This window comes from Trichogramma pretiosum, unplaced genomic scaffold (assembly GCF_000599845.2).
Source record: "Trichogramma pretiosum strain Unisexual culture from Peru unplaced genomic scaffold, Tpre_2.0 scaffold10, whole genome shotgun sequence".
In the NCBI taxonomy this organism is placed as follows: Eukaryota; Metazoa; Arthropoda; class Insecta; order Hymenoptera; family Trichogrammatidae; genus Trichogramma; species Trichogramma pretiosum.
In genome coordinates, this window is record NW_019641652.1 from 1,609,110 (window position 1) to 1,624,146 (window position 15,037).

A 15,037-nucleotide genomic window follows, 5' to 3' on the forward strand; every position below is an offset into this window, starting at 1 on the left:
CGGCAAAATTATATTTTTAATCACGCAGCCAGCGAGTTCATAATTGGGTGCTCACAAGCTCGGGGATGAAACTTATTAGCCTCGGTCGAAACTATAAGAGAGAGAGAGAGCAGGTAGTTGTTATACGTATAATACACATACACAGACACACGCCGTTGTGCACAAAATACGCTCGTGCTCCGCAGCGGCCTCCGCTGCTTGTACGTAGGTATAGAAAATGTTGCTCGCTTCAACGCTCGGATAATACCCTTGCGGTGCTCTCAAATGCACATACAGCTATACCACCCGTGCTATGTAGTAAAAGCCGCTGCTACTGCTGTTGCTGTATATGATGCACGGAGTTTAATATTGGTTGGAAAATTCGCTGAAAATTCAATCTGTTGGCACAACTTTGATTTATGCTTTCTATATATTTTTGTAATAATGTAATTTTAGAGCTCGATCGATTCTCAGTTACGAGAAAACTCATTTTTCATATTATTTGAATTGACGATGCGTAAGAACTACTTTATTTTTTGCGAGAGGATAATTATTTTAATATGAGATAAAGAAATCAAGTTTTATCAGCTTATAAATGAATGATCTATTATTTAATGTAAAACATAATTTCTGATAAAGATTAATAAGTTCAGTATATGATCCCATCATTTGTATTCATGATCGTGGCAGAAATAAACTTCTGTCCAAAATAACCTTTTGGAGGCAAAGGCACCTTTTGGAGATTTATAGTCCGTCAACCTATATATTGCCAGTATACTTACTTTATATACAGAGGACTAGAGAGCTATATACACACACGTGAATAAAAACTACGTTTATGTACGTTTTTTTTAACTGCCTGGAATGCAGCAGTCGTTTCGTAGAGGAATTTCTCGTCTATTTTTTAAGCGCAGATTTTATACAAAAAAAAAGTATAATTGCATCGAATTTTTCACTGTTTCCGTACGTACGCCCGTCCTGTGTATATGCGTACAAGAAAATGATCGTTTTAAACGCATTCCTGAGATTTTTATATGCCCCGTGCTCTACGAGTCAAAAAAAAAAAAATACAAATACAAATTCCGAGGAAACAAATTGGAAATATTCTGAAACTCATTTACGACAATCGTTTAGGATTTTTAATACGACTACTTTTACGCACTTTGAGTAAACGCTTTTTTTTCTTCTCTCGATGTCGCACGAAAAGAATCGCGCGCGTCCATTGTGATCCGTGAATGAGCTGCTCGGGATGAATCATCATCGATATATCAGAGCGTACGAAAAATGTATCGGGAATGTAATTCGTATTCGTGTATCAAATTTTTCGGTCATTGAGTACGTATATAGAATTTATGGTCGTTAAAAATTAGCAATCGATCGATCGATCGAAACTTGTTTTTATTACACACATTATATCGTACGAATCCTCGATACTTATCGTATCCTTTCTTTTCGCTATCATCTCTCTTTCGAAATCAAGCCAAGAACAGCGCGCGACAAAGAACACACGCCCTTCGAGGGAAATCGATATCAGGATGCATAATATACATCGGGGTACGATTTTCTTCAAAGTTCAACCTACATACATACGTATACAACGACTCGCTCCATATAGCGTATTATTTTCGCGTGTTACATACTGAATACAGTGTATAAACATATACGGTAGCATCATACGCGTTTAATACGTGCCGCGAGTGTGAGTGTGTATGTGTGTATGTATGTGGAGGGGCCACATGCGGCGACCAGTGCATATGGGATGGACTTATGTTATACATATCCCCCGCGAGCTAGCTCGGCGATTGGCTGCCGCGGGACTCCTCGGGTCACGCCTTCCCTGGCACAGGCATCATGGTAGCTCTTTTTATCCCTCCGCTCTCCGTTGTGTATATCTCGTGCGCCTTCCCCGCCACTGGCCCAGCGTGATCGCCGTATAAGGTATATCCCCACTTCCATTTCGTACGCTTGTATACGTATGTTTGTGTATAGAGGATATGGCGAGCTTCTCGAGAGCATATCTATGTATAAACATACGCATACATACAGGAGCGAGAGAGAACCAGAGGAGAAATGAGCAAAATAAATGTACCGAATGATGTTGCTTTATTGTACTTATTATACCGCTGCTGTTCGCTGATGCTAACTTCGACGAGAGACAGAGAGACGTTGGATATATTATTCCTCGCTTTTATTGTACGCGCTTCGTTTAATTTAATTCTTGGTTTTTTTCTCTCTCTCTGATCCGTGTTTATGTGTACCGATGTACAATTCGACGTGTTTCGCCCGTTTACGCGTTACATCCACGGTGGATATTATATCACGCGTTTGATAAATTCAACGTTTAATCAACGAGACGCGCTCGTCCTCCGTAAATAAATAAGAGCCTCGAGCTCGAGCCGGGAGCATGTACACTACATTATTATGCGCGTTTTGCACATATTTTTCCCGTGTTAAAGTAAATATAAAGAACGACGTCCACGCGGGGGGTGTCTAGGGAAAAAGTAGATTGATATTACGCCCGATGTAATCGATCAAAATCAATTCGTCGATGTTGATCTAAAAAAAATAATAATCCATAAAAACGCCCCGATCATTTTCGCCCGACTTGTCAAACGACGCATCTGTATACGAGGACTAACTGTTTTTTACGAAGAAGAAAAAAAGGCGCGCGCGTTCATGGGTATTATCGCACTCGAGTCCGGATAATAAATTAATACGTATTTCAAACAAACACTTGGCGCGTGCGACACCGTATAAGCTTATGACGCAGCAAGTGATACACCCGTTTGAAAAAAAAAGGACAACCAGTCTTAGCTGATAATCCGGCTAATCCGTAGGCGTCGGAAGAATATATACAGTGCAGAGAGACAGAGAGCAGGTTTCTACCATATGCGCATCGCGCGGGGAGTCGACCTGAAAATCTGGAGCATATAATTTTATACGGCACCCGTGTACATACATACATACTCATTGGAATTTAATGATGTCGAGGCACGAGTTCGACTCTCCGTGCGCGTCTGTATTATGTATATATTCTATTATAGCAGAGGGGAAGAACAACCCTTCGGAATCGTGAAAAAAAAAGTTTTTTTTTATCTATCTATCTAGCCGTATATCGTGGCACGGCCAAATTGCACTTGTTTCTCGAGTGTGTGTGCGTGTATAATATGTAATAGGCGCGGTGCGGCTCGGCATTACTCGCTTCGACAGATAGGGGTTGTTCGTGCAGATATTAATGATTCGACTTTATAGCATATGCGCGAGTGTCGATATTTCTAAAAACGATCATCAGTCGCGAGAATATTTATCTTCGAATGAATGAATGAATTTTCATCGAGAAGGAAAAGTATGCTGATATTTTACAGTCGATTAATTTCAAAGTAGAGTCCATCATCCCTTGTGCGCGTCCGTATCTCGCTCACCCCCTTGCTCGAGAGCCCCGACTCAACCCTTCGATTCTCTCCTCGCGTGCAACAGGACATATCAACACTTATAATCCGGCGGTAATCCAATCAAAACAAATATGATAATGATATACGCGCACATATGTTTCGAGAGAAAGAGAGATAGGGAGAGAGGATGAACTGTGCTCGATTATTCACGTTATGATTTTGATACGCATATGAATGGAGTGTAAGTCAAACAATCATTGAAATTTTAAGATAGATAATTCGTTTTGTCTTTTTCTTTTATTTGCGCCTATCTCGAACGATTCCATAATATGACGTTTTAGCTATTTGATAAGATGTCTAGTGTGGCAGATAAGAGACACTTCTCAGGTGTGTTTTATTTCTAAGACTTATTACGAATTGAGCAAACACTATACTATTCTTCCTCTCGCTGTGTTTGCTTGGCTTAATTTTTTAATCGGTTCTGTACTATTGCTGATGATTGTTCAAGTGTGCCGATTTGACCGAGCAATCATCAATGTAAAGAAAGGCAATGATTTTTTCGAGAACAATCTGAAAGAGGAAAAGCGCGAGAATATCAGATGGAATGTAGAATTAAATTTATTGAAAATTGAGCGAATTAATAAAATTACTTTAACAAATCTAAGTGTAAGTACATTGAGATACTTCCTTTAGCGCAAGCACATTTTTGCATGTATCCATCAGGGATCCTCTCAGCTTCTCTTTACGGGCCTTTTCCGTAAAAATTCAGAGATACGAGCTTTTGGTGTACGCTTGTAATTTTTAAAAACGAAAAACAGCGAAGTTGGGCAACGCACTCTGCTGTACGGCAACGAAATGATAAATCACTCTCTTTCTGACCGACTAGTGATTCACTTACCATTGGAGCGTATACCGAAAGCAAGAAGCGACAGTCGGTAATGGTAAAAGTTACCCATGGATCAAACGCTCGACCAAAACTTTTTTACCCATTGAAATTTTAAACGAATATCGATTATTGTTTTATCGCGTTGAGTTTATTATTGTAAATAAAACGTTAACGAAACTTTAAGAATGGAAAATAGTGAAGGTGCATTGTTTATTGTTTTCAAAAGAAACATAAATTTCAAACGATAAACGTAAACAATTTACGATTAAACATTACCTTATGTATATAATAAAAATTTATTTACATTTTAATGTTTACGCTCCATTGTTGAAAAGGTAGCAATAAAATATATTATTTATTATACAACCATCAATTATGGACAGTCTTTAATAGTACATGAATTAATAAGGCTAAACATTTTCACGACGCTAAACTTTAAAATCTAATCGAGCCCAACGCAATAAAAGTAAATAAAGCAGCGCAACGTCGTGGAAATGCTTTTTCCAGTGTCATTGTGCTCGCGATCGTGCAGTGCACCGCTATTACCTTCAAAAAGTCGTTGCCCCGTGTCTGTTATATGCAAACGTTTACGGCTCCAAGCATCTATCACGATTTTCTATACAAAAGCTTATCGATGCGATTTTATACACGTATCGAAAAAGATATTTCCCTCGCGTATGATATATATTCGCAATATATATTTTTTCCACTCGATGCACAACATATAATACGCGAGCGACATTGCTCATTGTTGAATTATAATGCATACTCTACATGTAATGTAATGTGCACTCGTACACCATGCGTAATAATGACTTTTTTCTCGGACACACAACTCGAAAACATTCGACGATCGAATCGAGCCGTAGACAGGTGAAGCGAAAAAAATAGATAGAGTCGTCGTAATCAATCCAAAACGTTCGTCGCCAGCTGTGCAGTAGTACGTAAAACGAGTTTCTTTTTTGTTGTTGGTGTTCCTCGCTGCACGGCACGAGATCGGCAGCCACGTTACATACGCTGGCAATCTGTTCATTATATGCTAATTAGTCGCGTGTGACATACATAAACGACGCGTCGATGAAGGCGGAGGAGGATACAACAAAAAAAATGGTTGATAACGGCGACTCGCGCCCAGGGAGTGTGCGATCGACGGCGATCGTTTGCAATTTAAATCGAATTTATTGTAAATATATATAAACTAATATATGTGTGCCGTTGCTGCTGCTGTACGGAGAAAAAGTCGCTCTACGGCGTGTGTGTAAGGTGAGATAAGAGTTTATGTATGCGAAGCGTCATGATCAGGGCACCTATAGCAATATGTTAGGTATTTACTATTTGTGTTAAGGAATATCATTAATTTTATTACATTATATTTTTACTCTTTTTTGTAATAAGAATCTCGTTATGGATGGCGTTGGATTACGATCGAAGAATCGTCCAATTGCAGTTTAATGACTAGTAGATCTGGTATTATGATTATGTAAATGAATGTGTCTGTGATACATCATTTCTCGGGACAATAGGATTAACTTTCTCTCACGTGGCATTCAAAAGCGAAGCATCTCGATACGATTTATGATGGCTCCATCAAGTAAGAATCATCTAATATCATTGTTCTAACGTGTAACACAGTAGAAATGTAGAACTTTTCGTAGATTTTTCTGATTCTCGTTAGCGCGCTCGAAGGCGTTGACAATGATTCGACGTATCGCTATATATACTTGAACGTACGTGCATAAATTTATTTTGTTTGAGCATTGGAATTTCGTATGTCTGCAAGGTACTCGTAAAAATGAGTTTAACTATAATAGATCATGTTTCAATTCTCCGTGTACACATATAAGCGAAAGTTCCAATACTATACGCAACTGTGCACATATGCGCATTAAAATAAGCATATGTACGCACGAGTAGCGACTCGTCGTTGTAGTTTTATCTCGTCTAGCTCGAATAGAAAAATATATGAACAAATTTTCTATTCCCTCCTTTTTTGTTGTTGCATCGGGACATAATAGCGGATATATGAGCGCGTCTAGCATAAGTCGGCCACCCCGCGCGCAAAAAAACGGCATTTTTGGCCGAACGTGTGGTATGTTTAGCTCGCTCGGAAATGTTTACCAAGAGTCAGAAAAAAAATCCAAACACGAGGATCGATAGATTTTTTCCTCCACTTTCTAGTGGTGTAACTTAAAAAATTCTTAAAAATTGATTTTGAGGTTAAAACTCGACTTGAATGTTTAAGTCGATAAATTGCACCAATCGAAAGAGGAGGCAAAAATCGATCGAAAACGATGTTTTCCAGGATGGAGAAATGATAAAAACTATTAAAAATATCGAGATGAATAGCGCGGATTAGCGCGCGCGGATCTGTTTTCCTGGCTATGTCTTTTCGACTCGCTAAAAAAATGCTGAAAAAATAATTTAAACACGTAAATCGATAGATTTTTTCCTCTTTTTTCGATTGGTAATGTTAATTTTGAGGTCAAAATTGAAGTACTAGAAGAAATATTGACTTAAAAATTCAAGTCAAGTTTTGAGTATGAAAAAAATTTTTGGGAATTTTTTCAACAATGCCATCAGAAAGAAGAGGAAAAAATCTATCGATTTACGTGTTAATATAATTTTTTTAGCCCTTTTTAAACGATTACGAGCGAATCGAAAAGACAAAGACACGGCGCCGCGCGTATGCCGCCGTTGGTGCACAGAAAACAGGTCCGCGCGCGCCGCACAAATTCGCGTCAAGTTTTGACTATGAAAAAAATTTTTGGGAATTTTTTCAACAACGCCATCAGAAAGAGGAGGAAAAAATCTATCGATTTACGAGTTAATATAATTTTTTCAACCCTTTTCAAGCGATTACGAGCGATTCGAAAAGACAAACACACGGCGCCGCGCGTGTGCTGCCGTGGGCGCACAAAAAACAGGTCCGCGCGCGCCACACCGCGCTATTCATCTTGATATCTTTAATACTTTTTATCACTTTTCCATCCTGGAAAACATCGTTTTCGATAGATTTTTGCCTCTTCTTTCGATTAGTAATGTTAATTTTGCAGTCAAAATTGAAACACTAGAAGAAATATTGACTTAAAAATTCGCGTCAAGTTTTGACTATGAAAAAAATTTTTGAGAATTTTTTCAACAACTCCATCAGAAAGAGGAGGAAAAAATCTATCGATTTACGTGTTAATATAATTTTTTCAGCCCTTTTTAAGCGATTACGAGCGATTCCAAAAGACAAACACACGGCACCGTGCGTGTGCCGCCGTTGGCGCACAGAAAACAGGTCCGCGCGCGCCGCACAAATTCGCGTCAAGTTTTGACTATGAAAAAAATTTTTGGGAATTTTTTCAACAACGCCATCAGAAAGAGGAGGAAAAAATCTATCGATTTCCGAGTTAATATAATCTTTTCAGCCCTTTTTAAGCGATTACGAGCGAGACGAAAAGACAAAAACACGGCGCCGCGCGTGTGCCGCCGTTGGCGCACAGAAAACAGGTCCGCGCGCGCCGTCCCGTGCTATTGTTGTCGATATTTTTAATAGTGTTTATCATTTCTCCATCCTGGAAAACATCGTTTTCGATAGATTTTTGCCTCTTCTTTCGATTGGTAATGTTAATTTTGAGGTCAAAATTGAAATACTTGAAGAAATATTGACTTAAAAATTCAAATCAAGTTTTGACTATGACAAAAATTTTTGAGAATTTTTTCAACAACGCCATCAGAAAGAGGAGGAAAAAATCTATCGATTTACTTGTTTACTTCATTTTTTCAACCCTTTTTAAGCGATTACGAGCGAGACGAAAAGACAAAAACACGGCGCCGCGCGTGTGCCGCCGTTGGCGCACAGAAAACAGGTCCGCGCGCGCCGTCCCGTGCTATTGTTGTCGATATTTTTAATAGTTTTTATCATTTCTCCATCCTGGAAAACATCGTTTCCGATAGATTTTTGCCTCTTCTTTCGATTGATAATGTTAATTTTGAGGTCACAATTGAAATACTTGAAGAAATATTGACTTAAAAATTCAAATCAAGTTTTGACTATGACAAAAATTTTTGAGAATTTTTTCAACAACGCCATCAGAAAGAGGAGGAAAAAATCTATCGATTTACTTGTTTACTTCATTTTTTCAGCCCTTTTTAAGCGATTACGAGCGAGACGAAAAGACAAAAACACGGCGCCGCGCGTGTGCCGCCGTTGGCGCACAAAAAACAGGTCCGCGCGCGCCGTCCCGTGCTATTGTTGTCGATATTTTTAATAGTTGTTATCATTTCTCTATCCTGGAAAACATCGTTTTCGATAGATTTTTACCTCCTCTTTCGATTGGTGCAGTTTAAATTGAAATCGGAGGATACATTTTTTGGATAAATCGACTTAAACATTCAAGTCGATATCAAACCTTTAAATAAATTTTTATGAATTTTTTGAGTTACCGCTAGAAAGAGGAGGAAAAAATCTATCGATCCTTAAGTTTGGATTTTTTTTTTGACCCCATGGTAAACATTTCCGAGCGAGCTAAACATACGACACTTTCGGCGGAAAATGCCGTAATCGCGCGGTGTGACCGCGACTTATGCTGGATGCGCTCATATACGCGTTACGTAATTGTACGGCAAAAAAAAAGAAGAGCAATGCACGTAGCGCGCAAACGTCGTCGTCGCTGCACCTGTTGGCGCAGTCGATTTTATACACACCGATGTTTACGTACGTAATTTCGACCTGGCGCTAATTGTTTTGCAGATATCATCGCGATTCGTACACAAGCGAGCAAGTAAAACCCAAAGAGAGACTCCAAGCAGAGAGATAAAGATATATCCCCTCCGATGGCTTTTCCGCGTAAGATTTTTTTTTGCCTCGTTCTCGAGCGAGTGTATATTATCTCTCGCTGCGGTGATAAACGCTATTCTATATACACGCACACAAAAACGCATCGTGCTGCAACCCGCGTCGAGTCGGCCGCTGCTGCTTACACACGCGCGCCAGTGTCAATGATTTTCCACGCTCGCGCGCTTATCAATCGGCGAGAATTTGCTCTTGCGCGTCTGTGTGCGTGCTTATGCGTGTTTTTGTGCAAACACGCGAATGCAAATGTTTCAGTGTGTGGATGCGCGCGTGAGTCGCGTGCATCGCGTCGTGCAATACGCGCGCGGGCCAATGCATAATAATAATAGCGCAGAGGCGGCTGCGTCGACGAGCGCGACTCGATTTTTACATTAAAGTTTTTGAATAATTTTTCGTTCGACGGAAGTTCGAGATGATTCTTCTGAAATTAATGGTAGTTAGCGCTTCACCGCTGTAATAGGATAGGTAATACATCATCAATACATCGTAAGAATGCATGGCCAAGTGAGAGAAAGTGGCCTCTACTACTCATGATGGATCATTCGAGCGCCTCATTACAATTAGGCAGACAAGGAGATGTAATACGCAGGTACTTATAATTCGACCAATAGTATTTCCAAGATTTGGTAGACCGCCCAGATTATTAGATTCAGAGTTTTTTTGGTCAGTGGATTTCATTCACTCGTCAACGCTCCCCACTATTTCGAATGACTACTCTAGGCGATTCTTGCTCCCCTACCACCTGCGCAGTAGCACGCGTGTATCTATGGATGCAGCAGCAGCAATAGTAACAATTACAACTCTAGCGCATCAGCGGTGCGCGGCTGTTACCCCCACACCGTCGTTGGTTTTTTCGTGAGCTCGCAGCAACACTTGTGGCAGACACCAGCCGATCTCCGACTTGAACGGAACGCACTCGTCAGCAAAGCGCCAGCTTCGTTTCATCGTTTTATTTTCGTCTCGACGTTTTTTAATAAAGTTTGTTTGTCGCGTTCGAGCTTGAAAAAAAAAGAAGCATCCAGTGCAGTATTTCTTTTTTTTTTTTTTCTGTTTACTTATTTCGCGAGTGAATACAGAGAGACAGACGCTACTCGTGTTTGAGTCGTGTGCAGTAGCGTGACTTGAGAGAAAAAGTTCGAGATAACAATTGCCAAGATGACTGAGCGAGTGTCAACGTGCTGTGAGTATCGTTTATTTTATTCATTCATTTTTTTTTTTTATTTTTTGTCATTTACATCTATTATTAACCCGTCGTCTTTTCGCGTGTCCAACAGGTACCAAAATCAATCAGATGTGGGTCACCGTTATCATGGTGTTCTTGTGTCTTTTCTGCTCGTACAACGTGCGGGTATGCCCATCTATTGCCATCACCCAGATGGTCATACAGCACGAGGAGAGCCTGAACGATACCATCGGGGCCGGCCAATGCCCGGATTACAACCTCGTCGATGCGCCGCCACCGACGTCGTCCAACACGACTCTAAACTCGACGACCCCGACTTTCGCAGAACATCCAAATATTGGCGAAGGAGGAGTATACGACTGGGATGAAGCGATACAGGTGAGTCGAACTAGCGATACGATCCACGTAATGTAATGTGTAATAATTGTACCAATTTGTGCGCCGAAAAAAAATTCGATACGAGAGAGATATTATTTTTGCCGCTCGTTTTTTTTACATTCGCGTACGTTACACGTGCGAGGCGTACATTATACTATATTATAACTTATCTATACCTCGCGCGCACACGAATGCGACTTTTTACCTCTGTGTATGAGTGCGAAACAGCGCAACACGTGGTGATATACGTACACAAAGTTTCTCCTCGCTCGCGTGAGTCGCTTCGTTTTCTTTCTTTCATTTCTTTTTTTTTTTATACTTTTGTCGAGAAAAACATTGCGCGACGGTGCAGTGTAATCTAAGCGCTCGCGCGCTCGCACGAGAGCGGAATGAAAAATTTTCGGAGTCGTGTGCGCGCGCTGCAATTTTCGATAATTGGTTTTTCGTGCGTCGTCGATCGATTTATCGCGAAAAACAAATCCATCAGACTCGGTTCAAATATTTGTTCGTTATTGTAACGACTGCGCGGCTTGCAAACCGAACGAACAAGTGTTTGTTTACAATATTTTGTACTTAATATTAGCATGAAAATAACTCTTTTTATCGAGCAAAAATTCCTCGCGCGATCTTTCATTATACGAAAAAAAACGAGTGCGTATTGAGTTTTAATATTTTAATATTCCATCGGCACGCGATGAGTAATGTTTGAATTGCCGAAGATGTGTAGCTGGCATTATTTTTCTCACGTGGTGCAAAATGAATAGTTCAAATGAAACGACATTGGTTACTCCGGTTAAGAATTATTTCAAATTTTCTCGTTTGAGCTGGGATATAACGGATCTCCTTGAGCGAGAAAATTAGAAAAAAAACTTAAAAATATGATACATCTTAAAAAATTATTTCAAAGGAAAAATTTCCTCTTAGCAACAAATATTTCAACAAATGAATCCTTACCTAAATTAAAAGATAAACTCAATTTTCTCGTATAACAAGAAATTCAAGTATTTTTTATCTTGGAAAATGCGTAATACACGGCTCATCGTTATTACCAGATATTTAATTTTTAATTTAAAACAATTTGTGATTACGCTTACTCTAAGATAACATCGATAACAATCGTACAAAATCCTTGATCGGAAAATTAATAATTGTAGATTCTCAATTCAATCGATACAATAAATACTCAATCAGGTAGACCAAAAAAGAAGTTTTGTTTCTGCTTCATATCTCTTCAAAATTATGATCAATGACCATATAATTGCTTCTGAAAGCAATTATTCCATTTGATGCCTCTCTCTCTTTCTCTCTCTCTCTCTCTCTCTCTCTCTCTCTCTGATCATTTCTAAATTGGAAAAGCTTAAGATAAAGTTTTATATAAGAAAATTTTAACCCATGCAATTATATATAATATATAAGCACTGATTTCCGGTGAAATTTTTCGGGACATTAGTTTTACAGAGATCTTGACACATGATAATGTCATATTACTTAATGTATTCTCGTAATAGTGATCAACGATTTTCTAATTGAATTCAAATGCTTCATGTCTCGAAATCATAGCTAATTGCTCTATTAATTCATTTAATTAATTCTGTAGAATGTCACACCTACTTTTGGTTTATCAATTTCTTGAAAAATAATGTGAATTTTATCTATAAACCTGAAAGAAAGGAAAACCGTCAATTAAACGCAGATGTAATGTAAATCATAACATTAACATTAAATCAACCGATATTACATTTTATTTACGATACTTTTATAATGTTAAATAAATAATAACATTAAATTTTATACTCAAATTTATGAATTTTGATTGAAAATTAATATTTTAAAAATAATGTAGTTTTTGCTGTAATTGTACAAAAAATTAATGAAAATCAATCATTATAGTCCAGGCGCTAGCTATGGGTCGAGAATGCATTTTAAGGTCCATAAGGTAACCAAAGCTTTTTATAGGTTTTTTGGTGTGCTGAATCGATTTAGCTTCGTTACCAAGCGTTAAAATTGCTACTTTAAAAGTTATTAACAAATTTATTGTTTATAACTTAAAAAATTTGTTTAAAAAAATCTGAAAAAATTTACACGTATTCTTTGACTAATTCTAAGACTATTTTGTTCTTTGCATTTTTTCGTTTTAGACGTTCCTTACCGAGTTAGAAAATCGTAAAGATTAAAAATATGATTGGTTTCTGAACAAATTCGTGCGTAAAAAAACAACTTTGCTATTTTCTAACTCGGTAAGGAACGTCTAAAACGAAAAAATGCAAAGAACAAAATAGTCTTAGAATTAGTCAAAGAATACGTGTGAATTTTTTCAGATTTTTTTGAACAAATTTTTTAAGTTATAAACAATTAATTTGTTAATAACTTTTAAAATACCAATTTTAACGCTTGGTAACCAAGCTAAATCGATTCAGCACACCAAGAAACCTATAAAAAGCTTTGGTTACCTTATGGACCTGAAAATCCATACTCGACCCATAGCTGACGCCCGGACTGTTACTAGTGTGAGCCTCGACCGCTAGATGGCGAGCATGCTCATTTGTAAACCTGCTAGTGGCAAAGTAAAAATAAGCAAAGTAAAATTGTTAAGTCAAAATACCGTCAGGAAATTTTTCAATCGTTTAACCCCAGAAAATATTGGATTGTACAGACAATTTTGAACGCCCGTATTTTACGTCAGAGCAGTATATCAATCGATAGCGACGATACAGTTGGATTTTTCTACAATAAATGCGCCAATCGCCAATTTTTGCTAATATCGTTTCGTCGTTTCTAGGGTATCATCCTGTCGTCGTTTTTCTGGGGCTACGTCCTCACGCACATACCAGCGGGCATGCTGGCCGACAGGTTCGGCGCCAAGCGGATCCTCGGGATCTCCACCTTCGTCAGCGGCCTGTTCACTCTGCTGATTCCGGCGGCGCTGAAGATGGGCGGCGGCGCCAGCGTGCTTATCTGCTTTCGCATCGTCACCGGTCTAGCTCAGGGCTTCGCCTATCCGGCTCTCAACGTCATGCTGTCCGGGTGGGTGCCCGCCAAGCACAAGTCCACCGTCGCCGCCATAGTCTACGCGGGCGCCCCTCTCGGCACCGTCGCCGCCATGGGCACCTCAGGTCCGCTGCTGGCGTATTTCGCGCCCGATCGGATCGGCTGGGAGATCGTCTACTATCTGTTCGGCTCGATGAGCCTGTTGTGGTGCTTGGTCTGGTTTCCGCTGTGCTACGACGAGCCCCTGGAGCATCCGTTCATGGACGAGCAGGAAGCCAAGAACCTGAGCGCCGAGCTGAGCGCGCACAAGCACAAGAAACCGCCACAGGTGCCGTGGAGGCACATAATCCGCTCGAAACCCGTCTGGGCGCTCGTTGCCGCCTCGGTCGGCCACGGCTGGGGCTTTCTCACCATGGTCAACGACATGCCCAAGTACATGAAGTCGGTGATGCGCTTTCCCATAGGCCACAACGGCTTGCTCTCGGCGGTGCCCTACTTCGGCATGGCCATCAGCAGCATCATGTGGGCGAAATTCGCCGACTTCCTGGAGTACAATAACTACATGAGCCGCACGAAGATCCATAAGCTCGGCAATACCGTGGCCACGATAGGCCCGGCCATATGCACCATCGTCGCCGCGCAGAGCGGCTGCAATCGCGTCGTCTCGGTGAGCGCCCTCATTGTCGGGGTCACCTGCATGGGCGCCGCTCTGCCCAGCATCAAGATCAACGTGATCGATCTCAGCCCCAACTATTCGGGCTTCATCATGGCGCTGGCCAACGGTCTGACCGGCGTCACGGGGATGCTCGCGCCCTACGTCGTGGGCCTGCTCACGCCCAATCAGAGCGCCGAGGAATGGAGCCGAGTGTTCTACACCATCTCCGCGGTGCTCACCATCACCAACAGCATCTACGTGATGTGGGGCAGCGCCGAGGTGCAGTTCTGGAACGAACCGGGCTTTCATCTCAAGGAGAAGATCGAGCGCGAAAAGGCCGAGGCGGCCGAGGCGGCCAAGGAGAGCGTCGAGCTGCTGCAGATGCAATCGGAAATCGTTTGAAGTGCGATCGACCGATGCTGTGCTCTTCGGGGAGACTTTTTTACCGGTATTTTCGCTCCCCGTGTAAATAAATGGGTCGAAACAGCTATGACTCTTGCCTTTGAAAAAACTGTAAAAACTACTCAGCGAGCTGTAAAAGTGCCTTGCTATTGCCGTGATGCATCATCCATCAGATGCTTGACTTGTAAAAAGTACCTGGTTTGGAAAATTTCATTGGTGAATTGTAAACAAAAATTCGTAACTCAATTCAAAATCAAAGATTTACCAGTGAAGTTTTTTTGACTTGGATCCATTTAAATTTTCATTTTTTACCATTTATAATGTAATTAAATTT

General features: G+C 40.4%; 1 protein-coding gene across 2 annotated transcripts; it reads left to right on the forward strand.

The window, feature by feature from the left end:
* Positions 1-9,516: 9,516 nt before the first annotated feature.
* LOC106656090 (putative inorganic phosphate cotransporter) lies at positions 9,517-14,727 on the forward strand. 2 transcript variants are annotated; one of them, XM_023459937.1, is made up of 4 exons: positions 9,517-9,686; positions 9,766-10,277; positions 10,372-10,658; positions 13,438-14,727. In XM_023459937.1, the coding sequence occupies exons 2-4, from the start codon at positions 10,253-10,255 to the stop codon at positions 14,701-14,703; spliced, it is 1,578 nt and encodes a 525-aa protein (XP_023315705.1). In that variant the 5' UTR covers positions 9,517-9,686; positions 9,766-10,252; the 3' UTR covers positions 14,704-14,727. The 2 variants fall into 2 exon arrangements, with proteins under 2 accessions (XP_023315705.1, XP_014232240.1); XM_014376754.2 differs by having other exon boundaries at positions 9,517-10,277.
* Positions 14,728-15,037: the final 310 nt, after the last annotated feature.